General features: G+C 38.5%; 1 protein-coding gene across 39 annotated transcripts in view; it reads right to left on the bottom strand.

The window, feature by feature from the left end:
• Positions 1-27,618, bottom strand: part of RIMS1 (regulating synaptic membrane exocytosis 1) — a 361,088-nt gene that overhangs the window by 292,951 nt on the left and 40,519 nt on the right. For 35 of the 39 annotated variants that reach the window (XM_068937509.1, XM_068937512.1, XM_068937513.1 and 32 more), the window contains exon 2: positions 3,782-3,859. The exons of the other annotated variants lie outside the window; for them this stretch is intronic. In XM_068937509.1, coding sequence (XP_068793610.1) covers positions 3,782-3,859 — 78 coding nt within the window. The remainder of the gene's footprint in view (positions 1-3,781; positions 3,860-27,618) is intronic. 39 annotated transcript variants of the gene reach the window in all.

Raw genomic sequence — 27,618 nt, 5'->3', positions numbered from 1 at the left:
AACATACTAAGAGAAAATACTCTGAAAGCACAAAATTTGATTTAATAACTAATCCAATTTATTAAATGATCACTTCATTACAGAGCATTTCCCCTTCCTATAAGAAGGCTGGGTTTACTTATAATTTAAAGCAAGGATTCAGACTTTGCCTCCAAAACAATATTTATGCGTCTAATAGGCATATTTAGTTTCCCTGATTGATTTTACTGATTTATTTTCACTTTTTTTTTTTTATCATGTGATTCAATGTGACAGCCTGTGACAGACTTCATATTTCTTGCCTGATGTTTCTAAAATTTAGATTAGTAATTATATTTATAACAACATATTTATGCTACCACCTTGGAATTACATTTAACATCCTCCACATAACAGTACACATTTACCCACAACGGTTTTGCTTTCCCTCTCTAAAATACTGACTTCCTAGTACCTCTATAAGAAGAGCCAGAATTTTAGGAAATTAATTTCTCACCCACCTACTGTTTTCCCAGGATGCTTATAAAAGACATACCAAGCTACAAAACCAGTGGAAAAATTAGACACAACTGTTTAAATTATTATTTGCCCTTCCTATACTTTAAATTCAAGACAGATGATAAATCACTTTTATTCTGTGACTGAATCCAATTAACACATCTATAAATAAACTGGAATTACTAATTTGTTTTGGGGTTTAAATGCTAATAATATGGAGGGGAGGGGCTGAACTAAAACTGTATTTTGAAGTTGCATATGCATTTAACACTGACATGCAAAATTTTTAAATATGCTTATTTACACAGAACATAATTAACTAATGAGTTATTTCTGCGATACCGACCATACACAGAATATTGTCTAATGTTTTTAAGGCAATAAAAAGGCTTATCTGCAGATTTTTCAAATTCTTTTTAAAAATCTGGGTGTTCTCTTTACCACAGGGTTTCAGTTTGACTCTTTCAAATTGCTGTCTCTCCCAAATAACGTAAACCTTCCAATCAAATAATAGCTATGCTGCATTTCAAAGAGATAGCTGTGGCTTATAAAGCTATGGCTTATATATTTTTGTTCACATTTTGACCCTTTTGTTCACAGAGAATTTGTTGATCTTCTGTAAAAGTATTTTGAGGAGCAATTGTATGCCTCTTCCTAGCATAGATCTATAACATGCTGTCGTTTTTACCAGAACCAGAAGAATTCTCCTTCAGATTAAGATCTCTAAGTTTTGATGTGAAAGAGCTTGTTAAATAGGTTCCAAGAATGGTCAATTTGCTCATTTGAATTGGCTTAAAATTCTCTCCTCCTTTTCTTAATTGGGTGAGTAGCTAGTATATAGACAATGCAGTATAAGAATGAAATTATGTGCTGCATAAATTCCCATACAAAAATGACGTTAGAACAGTTCCAAGTGGGAACAAATTTCCATTATATAATAAAAAAATACTTCACTGATGTTGCAATTCTCCCTTTAACTGCATCTAGCATGAAATAACAATGGAATAATGGTTAAATTTAAAAAGTAACTCATGACATATCATACACTGAAATGCCCAGTTAGGGCATCCAGAATATCACTCACTCTGCCCACTGAAGACAACAGGTGAGACTCATATGATTAAGGCATGTCTGTGAAAAAGTTAACTGGATTTTTTTTTCCCTTTTTTAATATGCATCTCACCTGGCTTCTATCACAACATGGCAAACTCAGGGAAATACGGTCCAGGTAATTTTAAAGATAATTTAAAAAAATATATCAAGTTATATCAAGACACGGCATGGAGGTGGTAATAGAGGCAACCTAACAAATCCTGTAGAAGCTATGAAGCAGAGGGATTACTGAAGCATCCCATCCCTTCCCGTTCTACTGCCCGTAGAGATCTCCTGGCTTTCTCAGATAACAGAAAGAAGATATTACGCTCCTCAAAAACATTATCAGCTGCAGACAGCATCCAGCACACAGAACATCATCTAATCTACTTCCCTGAGCTGGAAACGGGCAGGGAAAGGCCACGGCAGCAGGAAGGTCACACCTGATGGAGCGCTTCCCCAGCGCCCACCCTCGCCCAAGGGCCGGCAGCCCCGCCCCCTGCAGCCCAGCCCCGCCCCCAGGAAGGGCAGCACGGAAGCTTCCAGAACCGCCCTCCGGACACATGGCGGGGGAGGATCCTTCGCCAGTGCCAAGCTCATGGTCTGGGACTGCACAGGCCTTCCCGAGGTCACCGCTCTGGAGGGGGCTGCTGCGCTGTGGGCATGCCATCCCAGACGGGGCAAATCCTGTCAGATGTTTCTGCCTAGGAAACTGAGGTCATCGCACGCTGCGGGTACGCAAACGTAAAACCGAAACATGCGCTAAGGCATCACAGCCAGTCTCGCTTATTTTTTTTCTGTTTGACTGACGTAGTCGAGCTTGTGAGCATTTTATACCTTCTTTAGTTAAACATTTTTTTCTCATGATTATCAGATGATGTTCACAAACGGATCTGTTGGCTGAAAATCCAAAATTCTATCTAAAAAAGAATTTATGGAAAAATTTGAGACTCGCCCTACACAGCACACCAAATTGTTTACTCATTCCCTCTCATATATGAACACCCCAAGAACTAAGCAAACTGTTTCTCCTAAAAAATGAATCACAGAATCACAGAATGGTTGAGGTTGGAAGGGACCTCTGGAGATCGTCTAGTCCAACCTCCCTGCTCAAGCAGGGTCCTCTAGAGCGTATTGCCCAGGATCACATCCAGACGGGTTTTGAATATCTTCAGCGAAGGAGACTCCACCACCTCTCTGGGCAACCTGTGCCAGTGCTCTGTCACCCTCACAGTGAAGCAAGTTTTTGAAAAAAATGCAAATTGCTATCACTATTTCTATTTTTAAATCTAAACAAAATGCCTCAATGATAAGTGCCATGTAAGCAGGCAGAAAGGGAATTACAGAAGAACAACGCAGCATATCCTAACGCAGCTACGATTCCAGATAATTCAAAAAAATGACCTGCTTATCTGTGTAGATGCTTACTTTGTGGAGATCACTAAGATGTCTGAATGCTATTTCGAATCCAGCAACCCCAGTACCTCCACTGTAATAAGTCTAATCACCAGCAAGACGCTTTCACACAAGGGCTGCCATCCCTAGAACAACTAAGGTACTTTTTAAAGCACTTTCTAGATCAGAATTTGAATGCCGTCTCTGTGAACATACTTGTGAAGTGAAAACATGGTTGCTGTTGGGATTAAAAGATTTACAATATTTTTATGCGTTATGGCTCAAATACCATAAAACTTCATTTGGCTATTCCTACATTTAAGAAAGATACCTCTCCCAAGCTTCTGACATTAACTATTTCTTTAGGTAAAATCTTGTATTTTAACTTGTTTTCCCTTTCTGCCAACAGGTGCTTGTAGACTGTTCCAAACTTGTCGCTTTACTACTGTTTATCTTATCATTTCACAAATCAGCAAATTCCTACACTTTAAAAAATAACAGAAGTGTAGTTTTGGGTGCTAGCATATTGAGACTTAAAAAACAAATACTAACAATAGCACTTCATACGAAACGTTCTCTCAATCATGCCTCCCCTATTATTCTAACTGATGGTCTGGAATTTCCTGCACACTCCCCTCTTTTCATAAATGTCTGCTTCATGTCAAGGGACAACTTCTGTACCTTTAGAAAGCAACAATTGTATCATGAAGGCCATGTCATCACCTGCAATGTTTCAAAGTCTTAAAAAGCAATGTAATTTAAAACCCAGTAACACGACATTTTAACATATCATCATTTTAAGACAGAACCGTCTGACCAATTGAAAGCAGTTTTCTCCCTTGAAGCAGTTTTGAAATCATGTCTAGAAGCATCACTAATTCCACAGGTATCCAAGCTGAAAAAAGAAGAGAAAAATAAATTGCTTACAAGCCAGTACCATTTCTTTTAGACTAGAGCAAAAGGTTAGTATGGTTCCTATTTAATTTTATTTTAGCACTTTTAATCAGACAACTGAGTGCTAGAGAAGCATGTGGCATGTCTAATCTTTGTTGCTAATCATCAAGATACATCATCTTTTTTCAGTTTCATATAACTAAAAAAATTACTCCAGGAAATGAATTATTTTCAGAATCTAGGAGGTGCAGAAGCAGTTCCAGTGTAAGCAATGTTCACAGAACTTCCTAAAAGACAGCTGTAAAAGAAAGTCAAATTGCTTAAAAATTAAAAGGGAGCTTTCTAGTGTATGAAGGATGTAAATGAGAATTCAAGCTTTAATTTCTGATGGTAACCCTGAAGAAGCTACAAGTTGGTGCAGTCTGTTCCTTTCAGCATATCTAGGAAGTGCTAGCTTTTTATCTCTGTGAAACAAATATTACCAGAAGCATATGAGATTTATTAGCTGTCCCTATATTGCATTCTGAATGCCATACACCATATCAGGGCAGGAAGATATTAAATCCCTGTAGGGAAGTCTAGAAAAAAGGGCCTCCTCAGAATTATTGTTGTTCATCCTTGACACAGAAGGAAGCTCTCCAGAAAGCTTGCAAGCAGCTTTCAATTCTGCATTCTAGCTTCTTCACAGTCAAAGAATCTCTGCAGACATTTGGCTGTGCAGTTTTCTAAAATGTGGTGTTTTAGCACTAGGGTCTTTCCTCAGACTTTTTGGTATCCTGTAAGTCAATAGACATGTCTGTATTTTACAGAAATATACCACATGCTTGGATCAGGGCATCACATATGAAGATCTTAAAGTCTACACCTGCCCTAAACATCCACTCAGAACAGCATTGCAATACTCTGGTCCTGAAGCAAACCATCACAGTGTGGTTGCATTCACCCTGCTGAACCCTCTACCCTTCAAAATAGCATAGCTTTATCAAAAAAAATATTGGGAATTGATCCTGGTCCATGCTGACCATTGACTCTTGCACAGAATTTTTTTGAGAGAGGACTGGTCATACCAAAACCATGCTTAGGCCTATTCGCACAATTTAGCAATGCAAATGTTTGAGTTCTGGTGCCCATGCCCTACTGCTGTTTCATTTACAAGTACAGACACAGCCTGTGTGTCATGAGTGTGTTCCCTAGTCTGTTCTCGAGGTATTACTGAGCCTAAACATGACAGATACGGGAGCACTCTTTCTCTGCAAAAGAGAGATCAAATTAGCCTGAGATTTGCCAGTAGGGCACATGTGACCCTCTCAAGGATATACTTGTCTGTAAGAGGAAACGCAAACTTAAGAGTTCAGAGAAGCATAACTGCTCTTTCTGCCTTCCAGTGCCACAGCTAAAACCTTCAAACTTCACACTCTCCATATAACCCAGGATCAAGCAGTGTTTTAACTACAGTAGGGGGGCTAGAAATTCACCCTCTGCCGAGACATTACTGGGAGCATTTATTTTGAGGCCCTTAGCAAAGCATGACCTGCAAACTGTCCTGCAGAGAAACACTACCCAGGGCAAGAAGGGCAAAGTAAACCTCCAACCTCTGTCCTGGCTTGATTGAAAAAGAGAAAACGTACCAGCTGGAATTAGCAGAGATGGAAAGCAGGGTGGGGGAAGGGCAGGTGTTAAGTGCACTTGCTTCGTCATTTTGGTATAATACAGTACTCTACATTCACCTATCTGTTTTGCTCTGACAAAGCAGCTGCCCCCTGCAGCAGTCTGAAGTTTGCTGCCTCCAAGTCAGCTATCGACTCTAGCTTCTGAAGGGCCGAGGAGCTCTAAGTGTATCACTGGCAGCTCCCTCCATTTGCTTGCCTGTATGACTTCTTAGGTCATCTGCTTATTTCCCACCAACTGATGCAACATACTAGGCTAGGCTTCTGATTTTGTTATATAAAGAGGCATTTGGAACACATCGTGATTTCTAGAGCCATGGCCAAAAAGAATGAAAAATGAAGCAAGGGGGACTTGAAGCATGAGTGATGGAAAAGGCTTCAAAACATGGAAAGCAGAATAGTTGATATCTCAACTGGAATGATGCAGAGGCCTGAATTCCACCAGTCTGCACTGTGGAGTATTCATTCAGTATTATTTCTGTCTTTTTCAAAGTTTATTTTTGCTTTTTTTATTATTAATAACAACTAAATACTGAATAAATTTGTTTTGGAAGAAATGTGAAGTTAAAGAAATGAAGAAAGAAACAAGGTACAGAAATGGGGACACCTGCAAACCTAGATCTTAAAAGTATGCAGGAGAGAGGAAGGAGTATTTTTCCTAGAGGTCTTGCATCCTATGAAGATCTACCTTCAATTCAGAAAAAAAAAAAGTTTATTTTATATAAAGAAAGAATTCAAAAATAAGTCTCTCCCTTCATCTCCTTCATCACAGAGAGAGCGAGGTGGAGGTAAATGTGACTGGAGAAGCAGCGATACAAGGACAGACTTTGTGGATATACTTAAGGAGCAGGAGAAATCTATCATTGTTTGCAATCCTATCTTTTGATACATTTAGAAGAGATACTGTTAGAAATCTGTCTAGATGGCAGATGCTCTTTTTGTCCCATGAAAGAGCTAGAACCAAAAAGCCTTTTACAAATTTGCTAACAAGCTACTGAATTCTGTGTTAGTCAGCAATTGGTTGTTCAGGAAAATGTCTGAAGCTGCTATGTAACACATTTTATCTGTATTGTGTGATAATCATAACTGCTCAAAATTTATCCTGGCTTTGGGTTTTACATCTCAGTGTAGTCAGGTTCATTTTGTTTCAGGTAGTTAGAAATAAAAGCCTCTAGGACAAGAGACCTCTTGTAAGAGAATCGGTCTATGAATTGGTGACTGATATTTCCAGAATTCTAAAAGCTTTCAAAAAAAAAAAAATCAGATGATAAGACAATCATTTGACTTTCATTTAATTCATTAAGTCAGCGACCACAGAGATAAAAGAGACATCATCTACTCTTTTTATAGATAAATAGTTATACATATATAAAATGATATTTTGTATCCCAGAAGCTGGGATCAGCTACAGATTTCCAGTGCAGACATCACTGAAGCGACAGTGCTGATGCTAAATTCAGTAAATCCCAAGTTTTTTACCTGGATGTTTTTGGTTTCAGCAGTGATAGCTAGATATATTTTGGGCAACTTTACCCATAACTACAGCAGAGGTTTTTCCTTCCTTGTCTCCCTGTGGAAGAGCAACGGCTTCACTTTTCTGTCCACAAAATCCCATGCAGAAATATGGATGCATGCATTGTACAACGTGTGTCCAAGTGCCTCAGATTTACTGACCTTGCACTGTACAGGTGGCCAAAGCATGCATGGCACGTTGCAATGGCTGATTCACTGCCTATGTACAGAAATATTCTACTGTTCATGTGGGTGCACTTTGTGGCAGACTGTACATTGATTTCACAGTAAGTTTGAAACATCTCTGTATGTAAATGTTTGGCTAATTACTTACAGACAGTAATTATTTGTCCAGAATTGCCAGACTTCTAACAAAAGAAGTATTCAGTCATTAGTCTAGAATACCAAGACATCCAGCAGTCTAGCTAGAACAGCAGCAGGACTTCTGGATATCCGAAATTGACCAATTCCCCCTCCCCCTGCAACAAAGCTTTGTAATATTACAAAGCAATCTACTGACAACACTATAGTTTCTATTTAGTAGGAAGGTTAAAATTAAAAAACAAAAAAATTTTTTTTTATCCTTTCACATCAAAGGGAGTTGTTCCAGCACAGCACACAGCTGACATAAGGCAACATCTGGTAAAGTAAGAAAAGATTTAAACCCAGGAGTTACATTTTAAATTCTTCAGAACTAGAAGAGTCTCAGCCTGGATCTAATTCCCAGCACAACAACCTTTAGCTCCTCAATCACAGGATAATGACAACAAAAGATTTTTTCAAACTAAAGAGTTGGACCAAAGAGGCACAGAACCTTCACTCGCTGGTGAACCCACTGGTTGAAGAACCCACTGGTTCAGTCTCAGGTGCTACAGAGGAAAGTTTATGTAAACTCCTAGTAGATAGTAAGATTAAAAGACAGTATTTTCAGAAGCACCAGGTCCCATATTTGCATGTTTTATGCTGCTCGGACTCTAAAGCAAGAATGATTTTCTCTAAAACTTAAAAAGTTACAGTATATATTTGATTTATAGATTATTAGAAAAAATATGACAAATGTGTTTGTACTGATTATATCCTTTCCCCTTCCCTATCACACACAATTTATAATTAAAAGGTAGCCGTTTCTAATCATGATGTTGAATTAAACATTGCTTTTGCATATTTTTCATTGTTATAGTCACACTTCCTAAGCAAGAACACAAGTTTCACGTGTCCCAACCTCTTTCCACTTTCTCATATGCCCCCCTGGTCTTTCACTGTTATTCGTTACAATGCTGGCATAAAGATTTTTTCCTGCATCTAAACCAGCTTTTCTTTTGGTTATTGAGTTTTTCCTGTACTGAACTATCAAGACTGCAATACTTACTACAATAACCTAGTCATCAGGATAGACTTAGAGGAGTACATGAACAGATTAGATATTTTAATACTTGATGTTTATCAAAGCTTTCTCATATCAGACAGTAGTTATCATCTTTCCCTTCATCAGGGAACAGGGCTGTGTCTTATTCTTATGTCACTCACACTGTAAGAAGAAAGCCTGGCTGTCACTCTCCAGCCCTGTACATTTGCAGAAAAGCAGATATAGGTTTCACAAAACCCACACACCACTGAAAGAATAAGCTCTATACTTGTCAAAAGTTATTCTCCTAGTCAGTATAAACAGAAGGAACTTCAGAGGACAAGATTAAGTCTGCCTGACACTAGTACATGAACTGACAATGAAGCAAATGCTTACAGGGCACATACTGGGTCACAAAAGCTCTAATTTCTGAAGCTCAAGGGGCACAATGTCTTCCCTTTCCTCCCCTGAACCATGAGGGAGGTCTGGGTATGAGAAGCAGCCTACACAGCACTGCTGAGGCCACGGCACATGCCATTGCTGTCTGCTAGTGACTTCAAGGGAGGAGCTCTGCCACCTCTGTGCCAGAAACTCCTCCTCAGTCCTCCCTCAGCGCTTCTGCTGAGACCATCCGCTCTTATGGCCAGTCCTTGAATTACCCCTGGAAACAAGGAGAGGAATCAATTCTGCAGTATCTTCCCATATCAAACAAATATCAGTAAGGAGGAAAAAAAAAAAACAAAAACTATCTAGCTTACTGCAAAAGCCTCCAATACCCTTGCTCGCGAAGCCATATGGGAGTACACCAGTTCTCTTAAATTCTACCCGTTCTACTGTAGCAAAGGAAGAGAGGATCAGTTTTTGAGGGGTAATAGATGCTGAACCAGACTTCCAGACGGTTCTGATGGAATAAGCTGAGAAAAGAGCCCTGGATGTGGAGTAGTTCCTTATTGTTCTCTTGAAGGTATGTAGGAATACTTTTCTTGGAAGTCTCTATTACAGCCATACAAGAGAACTATAATGAAAACAGAACTTTTGAAAAGAAAACTGAGTCTAAATAGGTAGTGTCTTCTTCACTTTGAAACAGGTCCTTTGGAACTGATTTTCAAAAGTGTTCAGGCTTGAAGTGAGATTTTTGAATGGACTGGTCCTATGAAGTCTCGTTAGGCACTGAAGAGATTTTAGTAGTCTACCTGAATCTTTAAGTTCCTAAATAATGCCTAACCTTTTGTTCTTGTTTCTAGGACAAGCAAGCAAACAGAACCCACAGCTACCCAAAAAAGATGGGAAAAGATTAATAGCTCGGGTTAGGAAATGGACATCCCTTCTTCCGTCTCCAGGTGCATCTCTTCCTTATACAGATAGACTTGCCCCACAAGTTTTACTCATCCACATCTGAGTCAGTCACCCCAGGTTTCATTCACAGTCAGGAGAAATAGGCATTTCTATGAACATCTCATCCATTTTATTTGCCCCCTTTAGACTGAGGCATAGGCACTTTCTATATAGATGTGCCCATTCCTTTCCATTGACTATGAAAAAAAAATACTAGACAATTACCCTAGAAGAAGCCAGTGATGCTGCAGATGTTTTTATGTAGTCTGATAAATCCCATTTTAACTGTCTGGACTGCAACTGAGTGCTACTCAGTTAGCCAGTACAACCACATCACCTCCATTTTCTTTTTCTGACAGAGAAGCAAGTAGAAGACCAGAGGAGTGAGAAGCAATGTGTGTAAGAAACAGCGTTCAGTTAAGACATTGGCTAGACTATAAATAACCAGTAAACAAAACAGAGGTATTTATATGTTGTTTATTTGCTTTTAGTGCTCCAAGATAAAGAATCAAATATGTGAGTATGATGTTTCTTACAAATTAAACTATTTCTGTATATAACTGCTAACACGCAAGTGTAAGAAACAACTTACAACACAAGAAATGCTCTACCAGGTCAGACCAACGGTCCACCTAGTCCCATGTTTTGACTCCAGTAAAAGACAGTAGAAGAGACTATGTACGGAGATCATGTCAACTTAGCACGTGTCTTTAACCCTTGCCCCTCATTCTGCACAAGCTTCTGCTGTTTTGAGGATGCAAATAAAACAAGGCTCCTATTTTTGCTCTGCTTTAGGGAATGCAAACTATTAGCAGTGTTCAAAGAAGATCAGGTTGAGGAGTTGCTGACATCACTAATCAAAGCTTACTGGGAAGCCTTTGCCCTATCAAAAAAAGTGACAGATATTTAACAATATTGTATTCTAATTTGTTACCAAAGACCTGAGCAACTGGAGAAATGAGGAAAGATCCCGCAAGCAAGACTCCTGCTTCTGCTAGCAGGCAGCAAGAGAAACTTGGCCAGGACTGGCAGGTGGAGGAAAAGAGAAGGAAAGCAGGGAGCTGCAGGACCTTCCGTCTTCTTCTTCCTACGAAACATGGAGCCCTTTCAAAAAAACCCCAAGAGCAGCTGCTTTCTGAGATAAATGCCTGAGTGTGGGGAACGGATAAGCAGAGGGAAGTCTTCCTTCTTCAGGCAGAAGACAAGGAACTGCTCTTCTCTGCTTGCCTCCCTCATTAATCTCTCCATTTTAGTAGTTCTACCCTTCTCCAGGACCGCTTCTTACCTTAAACAGGCTTTGAGATCAGTAGCTTTTTCACTAAGACACGTAGGGCAACTGTGTCTGCTATCTTCAGTGTGTATCTGAGACCCCCCCCCCATCAGATTTGAGAGGATATTAGCTATATCTGAAATGTCACTGAAAGCTCTCGCCTATTACAGGGGGGAAAGCTGCCAAGTTAAAAATAGAAACTGCCATTCTGATTACAGCTGTGAGAGGCGTCTCACTGATGGGCTGGCTTTTATCTGTTTTATATCTTATTAAAAAGGATGGATCCCTTTAAAAAAAAAGTGTAAGTCTAAAATATTACCTGTTTCAGAGCAGCAAAACCTGCAGTGCTGACTGAGGATAGAAATTAAAAGCAAACAAGTATATTGCAATACATGTGCTCATCGCTAATAGGTCGTCAGAGAGCACTGTGGTGAATCTGCTGCTGCTTTTCTGTTTTCTGAGTGTGGCAGTAAAAGGGATGGTTAGAAACCTAAAGAGGTATCTTTATCAACTGTTCCTCACAGTTGGTCAGAGTCACTAAACTGGGACTGGCCTGCACGTATCTGTCTGCTTTCAGAACAGCAGGATACCTCTATATAATGTATATAGCTCTATATAGAGAGCTATGTATGTAGTATAATCAAGTAAGTCACACCCACTTATCTCTAATATCAGCTGCTCCCTAGTAATAGATGAAGACCTGAGGAAAGCATCCAAAAATCACCCATCACTTCAGCTGAATAGCCTTAATATGAATAGATAATACATTATTAGAAATATCTGAAAGACAAAATACTGCTAAGATGGAAAACAGGTCCAATATATTTGATTCTTTCTATCTATTGTAACAAGCGCCTTCAAAAGGAAAAACAATGGTCTTACAAACTGCGTTTACACAGCAATTCATTTTTCAAAATGCAAGTACCAAGTACACTCTTTCAACACCCACATAACTTACGAACAAATACTTCCTAGGCTCCTGCAATTCACTTCATTTGCAAACAGTCAATCGAGTGCATATTGATGCATGGGTAAAAAAGACTTAAAAGTCCACGCACGCCGCTGAACTTGAGCACCTGGTCATTTGTCCATCTCCAAAGAGAAACCAAGTCTACTGCAGCAAGTAATATTTATGGGTACATGAGACTGTGCTAGTCCAACTCCAGGATAAAAAACAACTCACATGGGAAAGTTGTACCTCCAGACAGATCTAATCTCTCAGCAGGTCTCAGTATTCTGTCTTTAAGGGCGTATTGTCCTCTGATGTACATATATAACACTTGTTAATACTAATGAGAATACTGAGAAACTCTTGAGAACAATGGGAAAACAGCACCCCAAGGGGTATGCACTCACTCCTGTTGAAAGCAGTAAGTGCAGTAATTTGAGCTTCCTGCATGACAACATGAAAACTCCTGAAAAGCAGATTAACCATACATGCACTTTCATTGGAACATAGCCACCTTGAAGTCTGGCTTACATATATCTTAATCAGAGCTTCTGAAAGAGCTTCAGAGAGGCTACAATGTACATTTTAATTAGCTATTTGTTAAAGACAGACTGGAGTTCCTTTGAAATTCTACCATCTGATAAAATGACAAGCACATTCTGTCTGAGGTGCAAAGTAAACAATGCACAGTGCTCTGGATTTTATTTAATATGGAATTTTTTAGCAGCGTAATATATTCTCTCAGACTACTTAAAGTGGGATCTTACCCAGAATTCCGCACACAAAGAGGTCAAATACAGGAAAGTCTAGATTATTTTACTTCTTAAAGGGTAATTCTGGTTCGTAACATCACAAGCCCTTTCTTAGAACAAAGAATATGTAAGTTTAAAGTGAAGCTCTTCAATTTAAATGCAATGGCAGCATGGACAAAAACCCCATCTTGAATACTGTGTCCCACCAGTACTAGATCAGCATGCAATGACAGCTCTGGAGCTTTGTGGGATGAAATAAACTGCATATGCTAAACTATAAAAGACTGAATATTTGATTCAATGGCATTTACTCACAGCTAGTTTTAAACAAATCAGATTTATAAAATAAAAATGAAAGTCCTTCAACCTGCTGTAACCACCCCTCTTTGGACACAAAGACAAAATAAAATCTTATCAAGCCTGTCTATTAGATTGGCAGTCACTACAACGAGGGAAAAAATATAGATGCACCAGTTGTAAGAATAGGCCTGTATAGGATAGTTTGCCGCTTTTGATACTGTCTCATCTTGAAATTAAACTTTCACTTTCATTTATGTCTAAAAATGATTTGGTCCCAGAATACATTCCCTACACACCTCAAAATTTCCATTTTGTCAGTGGATCAAGACCTATTAATTACCTAAGGCTGCTTGTTTTAAAGATGAAAGACATATTCCAGATGGTATCACAAACCAGAGAGCACTCCATGAAAATGATTTACCGCTCTGAGCTGATCACAGAACTGTTAGTTCTCCAAGTTCATGAAACTGTGATGGGCTTGAGGGGGGAAAAAAAAAAATTTCCTTTATTCTGAGCAATTTCTTTTACTTAGACACATTTAGCATATATATTCTCATTATATTCATCACGCTGTATTTCGGCAGCTTCTAGAATCACTTGTAATTACCCAAACATGTATCTTCTGCACCAGTCTGAAAGGCTGCTGCTTCTGGCTCCACCTCTCAGCTCTGCAGTTTTTATGAATGACTAGCAATCACAGACAATGAATGACTGCCAACTGCCCACTCAACCCTTTCTACTCTTCCCTGCACGTACATACTAGGAAAGCAAACAAGCTCCATGACTGCAAATGAGTCTTCAGTACACTTTACAATGTATGGCATTCATCTTTCAAAACAGGAACTAAATGTTCTTCCAGATACTTAGAGTATAGAAATTAAATATTAAAAGCTTATGCAACATCTTTCTTTTTTTTTTTGGTTAAACTAAGTAATTTTTTAGGCATTTAATCAAAGTGAAATTGTCTTTTTCTGCATGTTTCATTGCTTCAATCACAAAAAGGAAAACTAAAATTAAGAATCCACACCTACTTCCAGCTAACTGAGATTTATTTGGAGCCAAAAAAAGAAATCTGTCAGTTGTTTTGTAATACTGTATTGGTAATGTTTTAACATAAAAGATACTTTCTATCCAGAAGTCACAGTTACTTTTTATACCACTGATTTCTTAATTTAATTGATGCATGAAAACAATCTGTACAATTTTGCTTGTTTACTACATTGAGAATGTCCTATAAAGAATGTTAAATGCTATAATAGTTAACACGAACAGCAATCAATCTAAATTTGTGACTGTAAGCAGAGAGCAAAAAACTCACTTAGGAGAAATATTTATATTACAGATTAGTCACTAAGACTAAATGTGAATCAAAACGTACCTTATTGCAGCTCAGACATTACCCTGTTTACAATAGAAAATAAAGTCTGTGTTAGAGCAAAACAAGGTATGTTCCATCCTATACTGTTTAAGAGGCATTTTTAGTACTAGTACTGCAGCTAACAAGAAGTCACAGGCTTTGTAATGAGTTTGCAAGGCCTCAGGACTGAGGCTTGTCAGCCTTCCTTTTCCTGAGCTTTCCTTCACCTATCTACAGCTGTGTTTCACTTGGTTTAGCTGTAGCAGCAATTTCTCTAATTGATCACCTGGCTATAGCTGATTTCTTTTACTTCTGTTCATCTTTGTAAGGTAATCACTATGGTTTTACAGCTCTAACAGAGATGCAGCATAGAGAAAGACAGGCTGGTACGATAACTGAAGTCTTGAGAAGTGGACACACGATGCAGTGCAGAAGAGCACAGTAAGAGATGCAGCACAGGCTTGTCACTGGAGACTCCATGGCCATAAACGGCTCACCAATGGTGAGTTAGAGAAATGAAGACCTGGAGCTAGACAAAACTGATTTTACGGGTAACAAAGAAATAGAATCTAATATATATTGCAAGGTGCAAAAAGTGAACATTAAAAGTGAATCCAAGTCGATCTTCAAGTACCAAAGAAGGAGCCATCAACATCATATTCCTCCCAGCGCAGGACTTCAGATGCTGACCATCCGCTGTAACACCCCCACCACCAACACACGAATGAAACTACTCACCTCGGGATCCAGAGGATCAGTGAAAGGCTAAGCGTAACAGCCCACAAAAGGAAGAAACCAGGCAGCAAGTGTAATAATTTTAACTGTATTGCTATTCTTTCTCTGCAATAATTACATCTGGTCTAATAATGGATTAAACTGTTAGGATTTCAATTATACTAACAATATATTCTTGCCTTTACGTATAATAAGGTGTGTTTCCTCTTTGTCCACAAATAAGATTTTGAATGCAACATACTTGATAAGAACTCCTCATCTGAATAACAAGAGATCTATGTACAGTTACATTATTTATTCAACAATAGCACTGTGCCATTTGGATCGAGACAGAGATGAAAATTAGAACAAAATCCTCAGCTCCCTCTACAACTTTTCTTTTATATTAAATAAAAAATGTTTAAGAAATGTCTTTCAATGCTACACCATCAAATTATATCAATGAAATGAAGTAAATGACAATTTAAATAATGAAACACACATCTTCCAGTTAATCAGAAACAAAAGAGAGATGTAATAACTACATCTACCAGTACACTAGCTGCAGCATAGACTTTGACTACTTTTTTCTTAGATGTATGACTTACAAAAATTTTGCTATGAATTTGTTACATCTATTATTTTTTCAAAATACATTTTATGTTTTAAAAATTAATGAATAATGAAATGTAAAAAGTAACAAGACTTGCTTCTTAATAATACTACTACAGAGCCCAGAGAAGTTAGTAAGAACTGAAGTCCTCCTGAAGATAAACAGAAGTTGATTTTGCTCCACTGTTAAATATCTTACACATTTTGAAATTATGCTCTAAGAAACAGACAGCTTACAGAGGACACTACAGGGGCAGACTGAAAACAGTTATAGCCAATTATATGAATGTGTTTTTATTGAGAATAGTTAACAAAAAGCTGTGAAATAAAACACCTCAGAAAAATCCTAACTATTACCTAGAATTAACTGATTAAAAAGTACAGAGTTCTTGTGTAGAATTTAACAAGCTTTGTATCTCAGGCTATCCAGAGAAGAAAATTGAGATATCTGGGATGTGAGAAGAAGGAAGCTAAACAGCTTGCAATTAGCAGATTCAAAAATATGGAAGAGGCACAGCTACAGGGATCCCTTCACTGAGCATTAATCAAATAGAAAAAAATACGTAGGTTCTAAGACAGAACCATACAGAAAGCTGTCAGAAGAGGTAACATGGCAATGTCTTGTGCATACCTTAAGTTCAGATTCAACTAAAGCAAACAGAAACAATGACTGAAGGGAGCCAAGCGCAATATCATCTAGACTACAGCTCATAGTTTTGAATATATGTAAAACAGACAAAACAAGATACTTTTAGTGGCAGTTGATACTGAAGCCTAATCTCTTGGCCTAACGCACAACAATAAACGTCAAGAACAGAGTAAAAGATGTAATATAACACACTAGAAACTTATACACTGTGTTTCAGCACAATTGTTAACTAAATAATGATCATGAATAACATGGTAAAGACTGAAAAAAAACTAAAAGGATCTTATCAGTATCTTTAAAATATCAGCAAGTTACATTTGAAGTCATTTCATGCACTAATATGCATTCTTAATTTAAATTTCTGTTCATAACCAGACAATAGTACTGGTTCACAGTATGCAGGTTGCAAATCCCTTTCTCCATGCACTTTCTCCAGTTGAGTTGTACTAAGTGAAACTCAAAATCATGCTCTGTTCATCTCAGCATGTGAATTTTGCAAGTCCAAAATAAAATGTTAACAGTAAAGTACAAGGTGATAGAAGTGATTTCAACATTTTTATCTTAATCTCAAGGGCTTGACTTCAGCTGACATGTGAAATCATCACAAAATAGATCAAGAGATTTAAGTGAACTCTTCATCAGATGCTATAGCCTAAAGGAAACTATTTTCTTTTCTCCAGTTCCTAGCCATCACTGATATGCACAGGAAGTGTAAGGGTGCTAGACTGATACAGGAACTGATACTAAATGATGAATTCAACCTTTCCTTTGCATCTTGAGAAACAGTATTAAACAAAAAAACTCCCTAGCAGCAAAAACGTTTTTGCCTCCTTGCAAAACAAACAGAAATAGAACAACAAAGAAACAGAATAATTCTCACTCCATTTGTGGAAGATCAAATGGCTACAAAGGGACAGCAGTTAAGAACGCCTGAAGACGAGCTCATTCATACCAGACTAGATTGCTTCCCTCTCCAACAGGAAAAGCTAGTCTTTATTAGCTAGTCTAATAAAGATAATTGTCCCTTACTACAAATTTTTCCTTGCTAACTTATATCTTTATACCATCACAGCTACCACAAAACTACTATTACAAAAGTAGAAGGTGCTAGTGGCTGATGCACCCTTTGAAGTAACAGCTCGCTGCCTTTTCCATCCCAGTACACTGACATCCATCTGTAAACAACTATTTCCTGCATTTCAGTGTTCGCGACGCACAGTTTTTGAGCGCTGTGCAGTGTGCATTGGTTGGTTTCTAGGTCAGATACCTAAGGGAGATGATCAACCATTAAAATTCTAGTAGTCAAGTAAGATTTTCTTTTTATGATAGCTGCAATCTTTTTTCCTTCTGCCACAACAAAAACTAACAAAACACTCAACACAAGAACAGCATTACTGAATTTTGCAGCTCTCATGGTTACCCTGCAGCTTGAGGTGAGTCTAACGATCTCCAGCTGACATAGATAGGTTTTTCACTCACTATCCCACAACGGGGAGGGGAGGAAAACAGCCCAAGCTCCTATCTGCAACAGCTGATGCGTCCCTAAATTTGTTCACATTTACACAGTTGTTGCCCTGGATATTCTATATTTTCAGTAGTCAACCTGATGGCTTAATATGCTCACACTACTGCTATTCATAGCATGAAAATCTCAGTAATTCCACTTTTTCTTACGATCTATTGTTTGTAGCTATTCTGATGTTGACATGATTAGGCTGAGAGCACTTCGTCTGAAAGCAATTCTAACTGAGGCATGACCCAAAAAAAACACTTACCGTGGCAAGATCTGAAATGCTATCAGTTTTAGCAATTTTTTTTAGCAGTTTTTAAAAGGAAAAAAATATATTTAAAAATCTTATGTTAGATCATGGCTAAACAGTACTAACCATTTTATCACATCCATTCAGTTTTTTTTATATGACCATGAAGAAAGCCAACATGTTAGACATCATAACATATTCAAGCCGACAGCCAGTTATGTTCACTTAACGCAAAATCAGCTCTTACTTCAATTATTCTTGATTACAACTATGCTGCCGAGAAATAGCCGAGAGGTGCATTTAGACTTCAGTAGGAAACGTTTACTATTGAAGTATTTGCAAATTGTCAAATACCAGCGTTATGTCTATCTAGAACACAAGCATCACCCTTACTCCATGCCCTCACTTTAATAAACGTGTAATAACTCAGCTCTTTGAAGCTTTGACTCCAAATAGGACAGCTACGCTGATATTTTGACAGCTGTTTTTCCATTTCGCCACACCACCTCCAACTGCCGCAGCCCCAGTGAGAGGAACCAGGCACTGCCTGCCACCCGACGCCTGGAGGGCCGCAGCCCCTCTGGGGCTCAAGGCAATGGCAGCCATGTTGGAGCCTGCAACTCACAGACAATACATTTCAAGTAGCAGGGTTTTTTAAAATATATCTAGCTGACAAGACTCCTTCATCCAAGACATTTTATGAACCTTATGAGTTATTTCTTCATTTTTCAACACTATTTCAATACAGAACCCAAATAATAAAGTAACTAAAGAAGCCATTCCGTCCAGTTCCATAATGTTTAAGGCTATTTATTTCACTGCTTTTAGGGGATGAGAAGAGGCCTCCATCTGCAGGATCAGAACTAAAGGTGTGTGATAAGAAATACAATACCATAAAATGAAAGAGCTTGACTGCATTACAATTAACTTAGTCCAGAGGTAAACTTCTGACACGAACAGGCATGATTTTGGGTGAGGAAGGAAGCAGGTGAAAACTTGCTCTCAGGCAAGTTCAGGCAGAACATCGATTATGTTAACAGCACGTTAGATATGGTCGCTACAGAAACACAGTAATACCAGAGTTCAAGTGTTGCACAATGAAATACTTGCACTGCGCAACAGTAGGTACAAATGTTTTACTAGCTCCAGCGGGGCCTAAGGAACATATTACAGATTGGGTGGAAGAGAAATGATGCTTAAGGAAGAGGAAAGTGGGTCTTAAGCACTCAGGTCCTTCATCACCCAGCATGTGCAAAAAACATCAAAACAGTTTCCATAGATCATATTCTCATGCCTGATTAACTGGGAGCCAGGGAGGGGGGAAACAAAAAAAAATCACTCCTAAGTATTCCTCACACCTGGTTCTAGGAAAAGGCATTAGCAGAGGCATTTTAACTACATATTCAAACCTAACTCTAAAAATAATATAATTACATAGAAATTGAGTTTATGCAGAGAGTTCCTTCACACCTTAAGGTATTATTTGGTAGTTTTGGAACCTGTGAGCACACTCAACCTCTTGCGCAGTATCAACCCAATTCTTCTTGCTCCTGGGCCAAGAGCTTTTCCAAGAAATACACACTTTGCCAGCTCTTTAGCTTGCTCTCACTGACCTTTTCAGCCTCTATAGGCTGTTGCCCGATTCACAGACTGCTAATCTCTCTCCCTTCGTTTACTAGCACATACAGCTTTTTTCACTGTGGCTTTACTTTGTCACTTGACAATTTAATTTAGGCTAGTTAACTTCTCATAGATTTGTCTTACTCAAGTGAAACTAGCCACACTATATATACAATAGCAGATAAGCTTTAGAAAGAAGGCCAACAGCTTCCGGGGCTGCATTAGGCAGACAGCTGCCAGCAGGTCGAGGGAGGTGATCCTTCCCCTCTAACTCAGCAAAGGTGAGGCCACATCTGAAGTGCAGGATCCAGTTCTGGGCTCCCGAGTACAAGAGAGAGAGGGACATACTAGTGCAAGTCCAGTAAAAGGCTTCAAGTTGACAAAGGGACTGGAGCACCTCTCATACAAGGAGAGGCAGAGAGAGCTGGGAGTGTTTAGCCTGGAGAAGAGATGCATATAAATTCCTGGTGAGAGGGCATGAAGACAGAGCCAGACTCTTCTCAGTGGTGCCGAGGGACAAGACAAAAGGCAATGGGCACAAACTGAAATACAAAAAAATTCCATTTGAACATAAGAACGAACATTTTTACTGTGAGGGTGATCAAACACTGGGACAGGTTGCCCAAATAGGCTGTGATAGATACTTGGTACCTGCCTGGAGAAGGCCCTGAGCAACCTGCTTTAGCTGACCCTGCTTTGAGTACGAGGACTGAACTACACAATCTGCAGAGGTGCCTTCCAACCTCAGCGATTCTGTGATTCTGTATTCGCCATGGTGTCTTGTAGGTATATGTTCCATGATTCTTTGCACTGCACTAAGAATTTTCTTATCTTGATGTATACGTTTCATTATTGCTCCTGGAATCTGCTCAGATTTACAACAGTACAGAATCCAGTACAGCTAGTTCAAAAATGTCCTCATTCAGGAAAACTGTTCCAGAAGCTGCATTTGCTCCATGGCTGTATCTTCAGATGCTGCAGAAGATTCACGTTTCACTAATATTTCTTCAGTGGTGAAGCTTCAAGTGCTTATCCTCACTGATGAGGACATAACCAGCAACCACCACCACCGCAGTTCCCTCCTCGTTTGGCAATGTACTCATTGCAATAGTTGTCATAGCCTCTACACTCAACTCCTGTAACCTGGGAGGGAAGGAGTCAAATCCCTCATCACACGCTTAACCCAGGTTCCCATCCAGGAGCCTGGTGTATACCATGGAAACAGGCTGGAGGCTAGCTTGCTGCTACAGCTGCTGAAGATGCATGTTGCACCCAAACAATAAAATGTCCGATACAGCACCATTTTCTGGTGATTGGTGGATTAACTTGCCTATGCTTTCTGGGTCAGTAGCAGAAAGGGGAGAAACCAGAGAACACTGCGGAAAGCCAGTGGCATCTGAACTGAGCTAGCCTGCGTCCAGGGTACTGATGATGGTAGCAGCTGATAACCTGCATCATTTCAAACTTAAGCCTATACCACCTGAAAAGTCAATCAGAAAGAGAGCTAAAAGCACCATCACTCTAAAGAAAAAGGGAGGTTGTGTGGTCAGGACCCAAATTATGACGTTATCTGAGTAAACTCTACAGCGACAAGTTCTGTTGAGCAGCCTTTCTTTGGAACACAGACGATGCTTAATAGTGTCTCTAGCTAAGCTAGGTCTTAACTAAATACTTCTGAAAACAGGTAATAAACCCAGGTTTCTAAAGGACTGATGGACAGGTTTTCAGTCTGTCAAAAATGCCACTGTCTCCCTGGCCACTGACACCAGCTTCATCCACTGACAGTAGAAGGAGGAAACAACATTTTATTTTCAGTAAGTATCATTGTGACAAATTGTCAAAGGTAGAACCAACTTAGTTTTTGAAAGCTATCTGACAAAAAAGGCTAACAACTTCCTTTTAATGAAATCCAAATTTAGCCTTAATAATTAGAATTTTTATAAAAAGGAGATTGTCTTCAAAGCAAAGGCTGGCACTAGTTCATCTTGTCAAATTTGACAGCATGAAATCATAGTACAAATGACAAGATTCTGCAGCTGTTAAATACTGTCAAATACGCTTTAAAAGTTTTATTCTTATAAATTCATTAATACAAGACCCTGTTTTTGCAAAGAACTGCCTCTCTTCCCCAACATACAATTTGGGCAAAAATGGTTCTAAAAAAAAAACCTCAATGATGTTGTTAAAATTGCTTGGTGTTCTTTTAACCCTTAAAAGCCCTGCTGCTCACAAAGCTGCACCAGAGCCCTACAGACTTGACAGAGCGGATTATTTTGGAAACAGCTAGAACAGTTTACCAAGTAACAGTTTGGACAGCTGTTCTGTGTTAGGGATTGTATAAATGCACAAACCACTGCAGTTGAAAGACAGACAGTCATGGTTTAAGCTAACCCAGCTTGTACTGAAGCAACCGCACAAACCATTAATGCAACTCAGCTGCTGACCGTAGACTTATGCTTACGGTTAACAGCTAGTGAGAAGTTAACTTTTTAAGCTGTTCCAACTACATTTATTGGGTTTCATCTTTCTATGCGTAAAGGAAAGATATTAGGCAAATCTGTGTAAGTTGCACTATGCGTGAGGACTCACATCAGAATAAGCCTGATCAAGCTTGGGTAAATTGCTGTAGCTCTCTGCCTAGACAACCCATTTGGCACATGTTTTCAAAAACATAATGAAAAACGCAAATATTTTAATATACAAATTAGGCACACATCCTTTCAATAACTACACTGTATGTTAGTAAAGTTTTATATGAAAATGGCATACATATTTTTTGAATTCAAAAAAGAAAACTAAAAAGTTATTTGTATTGGTGTTAAGGAGGACTAAAATCACACTAGCAATAAAGATAAAAACACTTTCGGAAAAATATATTCTGACAAAACTTATTATACATGCATTGAACTATTTAACTATTTTTTGCCACATGTTTAATCTGATTTGTTGAAAACAATGCACAACTGAATGTTTCAACAATCAAAAATGTCATTACATTCAAGGTGGCTCTATGAATTAGACTGCTGCTCTTGCCATTTTTTTTTTTTTAAACCCCCTAACAATCCATGTTGGTCAGACACAGTCAATAAACAAGTACCGCACCTTACAACACAATGCTTCTGCTCAAGACTAGTCTTGGAGAATTCCCTGGCCTGAAAGAGGACTGCAGATGCAACATCCTCTTGCCCACCTCGTGACAGCAGTTTACTGTAGCATCTACTAACTACTCATTCAATATATTCAGACATCATAGCTGATCATATGACTACTCCTAGTCTCTTTCAGGGAAAAAACACTTTAAATCAAGGAAGATTTCTTGGCCTCTGCCAGGTAAGAACCTCAGCATGTACACAGATTCAGTTCCAAGGAATATTTTTTTTTATTATTATTTCATCACTAATAGAAAACTACCTTCTTCTACTATAAAGCATTTCCGTATAATTATCACTTATCATTATCATTTTTATTTTGATCAAGATCACTTATTTTTATAGAATTATCTTTTCCTGTGAAAGATGAGAGCGTTATCTATTTTCTGTTTGTGATCATGCTTGTTTTCTGCCCTCTGCCTATTGAAAGCATGGCTCCTTTATTACTACTTTAAGTCACCTCATTTCCAGTACCACAATTAAAGCTAAGCTGGGCATATACTATCTACATACTTTTTATTCATATTTGGTTAAGTTGCTGCTTCTATTCTTATACTAGTGTTGTCTTATATTAAGATCTATTAATTAAATGATAGCTCTACAATATTTTTTGAAACTCTAAAATATTCCAGTCACTGAAAACCCTTCAGCTCCTGCATAGCGCTTCCTCATCAGCAGACCTCACAAAGCGCTTTGCAAGGAAGTCAATACCTTGTCCATGTTATACACACTGGCAATAGAGGCACAGAGAGATGAAAACATTTTTTTCAAGATAACCAATAAGGCAGTGGGGAGTCTTCTGAATGCCAAAACACAGATCTATTAGTAGGAGGTACTTGTTATTTTGAGCATTTATTGATAGGTCTTGTTTCTTTTCATTATAACATCACATTGATTTCAAGGCAGTCTTTGCCAGCTCTGTATCCACAGTCCTGCCTGTTAATGTGAATGCTGCCCTAAGGTTTTTTTTTTTTTTTTAAATGTTTTTCTTAAATGCTCATTAACACAGATTGGGGGACAAGATCTCCTGCACTGCAGCTCTCCGCTGTATAGGACAGACATCCGGGAACTGCTTCCAGTATCTTGATTCTGAGGAAGACGACTTCACTCTGACACATAACTGCTGCCAAGCAGCTTCATGTTGCACCACTGACATAAGAGGTGGGATTCATCTCGCCTATCTTTATACACCTACAAAAAAAGACATCTCCATCTGATCTACTCACTCAAGGCTCCCTTTATAGTCAGTAAAGAGAAACAGGCATTTCTAAGGCACGACTCATCTATTTTAGGATCTACCTTAGGATGAGAAGAATCGCACCCCACAAGTACCCATTCCTCTCCAATGATTATAAAGGGAATCGAGGATGACTAATTCAGATGTAGATCTCAGATATAGATGTATCAAGCTTATATTTGTTAAGCTGAATCCTATCTGTGATTTCTAACAGAGCACATACTAGCAAAGGTTTAGATTTGGTTTTGGCATAGATAACGTACCCAAAATATTTGCAGCGAGATTTGCTTCTTTTATGGAGTCTAAACATCCATAAGAATGGTGATACACATCACAGATCTTGATCCTTAATGTTTACAGAAGGTAACAGTGATCAGCTGTTTCTCTAAGCAAAGTGAGGTTTAAGCATGACAACTAGTATTGGCCCAACATGAAAAAGACACTCTCCCTTCTATAGTTCACATCCAGCATGAAATGTCAAACATGTCATTCAGCTTTTACAATTATATAGAAAGTTTTAGAGCTACCCTCCGACACTGTGAGAGGGAGCTCGATCCATAAGAGGCTCCCAGGCTGTCTGTCAATGGGAGTTCTGCTCTGGATTTAAACGGGAGAAAGATTGGGAAAAACAAACAAAACCTTCATTCAAATAGGTATTCACTAGTACTGTAGGTGATCAGTAGTTTCTCCCTTCCCCACTGCCTAAAGAAAATAAAATCTGCCTTTTTTCAAAGCAGCATCCTGTGTCTCCAGGCAGCATCATCAGGCCCACAAGGTGCCTACGCTGTATGGGGGTGAGGAGGAAGGTGCCTATTAACGGGACTCACAGACAGCCAGGATTTGAAAGCTGACCCATAAGAAATGCCAAGAGATTGCATGGAACCAAGGACTGACACCCCAGAAACATGGAATGCCTTTCTCAACTGCCCAACAATGACTACAGAAAGATATAATACCATACCTCACTTAGGAACTAGGCACATAAGTAAAAAAGCTAAGGAGAAGTAAGACCTGTTTTCTCCCCTAGGTATTCAGTACTAATCCCATGAACATACACTGGGTCCTTCTAACCCCTGCAATTCCTCCTGCTTCTGTGAAAATGAGGCACAAATTGCAAATTCACTGTACTCTGTTTTTAAAACGAGTATCGCTTCCTGTTTTTTCAGGTCAAGTCAAGCTGCCTGCAAGACAGTTGATACTGCTTATGTCACTGTAAGATAGAAAGGAAGAAGGGCAAGTGAACGCAGGTAGTGATCAGGCTAAGAGTAGTTTGTATTTCAGTGCCATTGCGTGTAACGGAAGGTGGAAGTCATTTTGAAAGGTAGCAGTTCTTCCCTAGAAGAAAATTTCTCCTTTTAAAGAACTTGAAATGTAAATCTTCACTGAACACATTCCATACTAAAAAGTAAATCCTGGATATTGAAGGACTATGCTGTATTTTCCATATATGAAGTATGAAACTCCGTTCAGTAAAAGTGTAAGTATATACTACACTGGAATCCATCATCATTTTATTTTTAATGTGTGCATGGTGTGAGGAAGGGGATATATGGAATGCTAATATCGTAAACTAAAGTCACTGCCACTGTTGCTATTTGGTTAGATCTGAAAAGAAAAAGGCTGTTTTTCAGTTGGCTGCAATAGAAATCTCATGAGAACAGCTGCTGTCATTTGAGTTCAGGCCAAGATGGTAAAATCTGAGAAAAACAACTGATCTTGTGAATTTCCCACCACTTGGAACTGAAATCTAGAGGTACCCACATCAGATATTTTAGAACAATAAAGTCCTGATTCAGCCCGGAAACTGAACCTACGGAAACGCTTATCATCAGCTTTTTCCTCTAGCTCAGTCCTCATCTTTACGGTCTTTAAAGGTCCAAGATTTCCAAAAGCTCCAAGGTTCAAAATGGTGGCCAACAACGATACATTGCAAGGAATTTTCCACTTTAATTCCTACTCAAGTGAGCTTTGCCTTTTTAGATTTATCATAGAACAACTGAAATAACGAAATTAACTCTTACAAGATACTTACACAATCAGTACCTTCTGCTTCCGAAACACGTGCTGGGGCCTGCCTTTTCTAATACAGCACACAGAAATACACTTAAAATAAACCCTAGTAAAATGAATTACTGTCCTACATACACAGCTATCCAAGGCTGACAATGAACCACACATGACAGATGTTAATCATGCCACTTAATGCATGACTGGCTGGGTACTGTGGTAATGTGGGTGGTTTCAACCTGAATAGACTATAATATCAACCCACACCTACAGAAGGAACTGAACTGTGTCACTGTTGTAACAACAGAGTTGTTATTTGTGTGGACTTACTCAAATAACAGAAAGATCCTTCTAAAATTATCTAATACCTAAAAAGTATTAACCAAGATTCAGATCACTACTGAAGAGCCATATGTTTTAAGAGCTACTATTTGGTGATGCTAAACAACAGAGATCATATCTGAGGCACGTACTGTCTTGAATGTGTTCCAGTATTTTTGCTCTTTGCAAACGCTCAGCAAAAGATCACAACTTTCTTTTTTAAAACCTTTTGTTATTAAAAATTATTCACATTGAAAGATTTGCAAGTTATTTCCCCTTCAAACAAATCCTTCAAAATATTAATTATCTTAAATTTGAGTTATATGGATGATGAGGATGTATGATACTTCTGCTCCTTCATTGGAAGGATGCAAGTCTTTAAAAGAAGGATCCAACGTGAATGTTTGTGGATATTTCACGTTATATGCTTGTATGAAATAGGTGTAGTTATTTCTTCAAATACACTGTCCATCCAAACAATCCTGTAAGTAAAGATGTATAAAAAGCAAACACAAAATGTAAATAAATATAACGAAAATGAATTTGGTTTTAAATGAGAATCAGAATGTGTTCAAGATGTTTCTCTATGCTTTTCCAGTTCTCAGGGTACTCACCACGTATTCACTGAAGAAATGAGTTTGAAATAGCAGTCTAGGAAAGAATGTAACCCTTTTCCAGTATTTTAACAGGAAAACTGCAAAAGAGTTATCAGCTACATAGACATTCCTTCTCCTGTAAACGCTGGTCTACATTCGGTACCTCCAGATGCTACCACTGACTCTAAAGGAACGTTTACCTCAAAGTTAAAAGCAGCCACAAGATTCTCCATTTGGAATATAGGCAATGTTTGGGGGGCAATACTGTGCCCATATCAAAATTTGCACGACCAGATTTAAATGACTTCAAGCTGTTTTCTTGGTTCTAACTTTGTACACTTGCAAAAAATGTCAGAAACCATGATTTGACTGCAACTGGTCAAGAAATTCAGTTTTACATCACATGGACAAGATGATGATAGCAGAGTATAACTAAACTTTAAATTTCAAATCATATCGTATCATAAAAACTTACTTCAGAACTCCCCAGCTGTATCTGAAACCTAATCATTTCAGACATAGTGGTAGTAAAACCTTATTTCCTTTCAATAGAGTTACGTTATTAATATTTCAGCAATAACTACAGTACATCAAAATAGAACCAATTA

This window comes from Struthio camelus, chromosome 3 (assembly GCF_040807025.1).
Source record: "Struthio camelus isolate bStrCam1 chromosome 3, bStrCam1.hap1, whole genome shotgun sequence".
Lineage (NCBI taxonomy): Eukaryota > Metazoa > Chordata > Aves > Struthioniformes > Struthionidae > Struthio > Struthio camelus.
The sequence above is the reverse complement of the archived record's forward strand: the minus strand, read 5'-3'. Positions and strand labels throughout refer to the sequence as shown.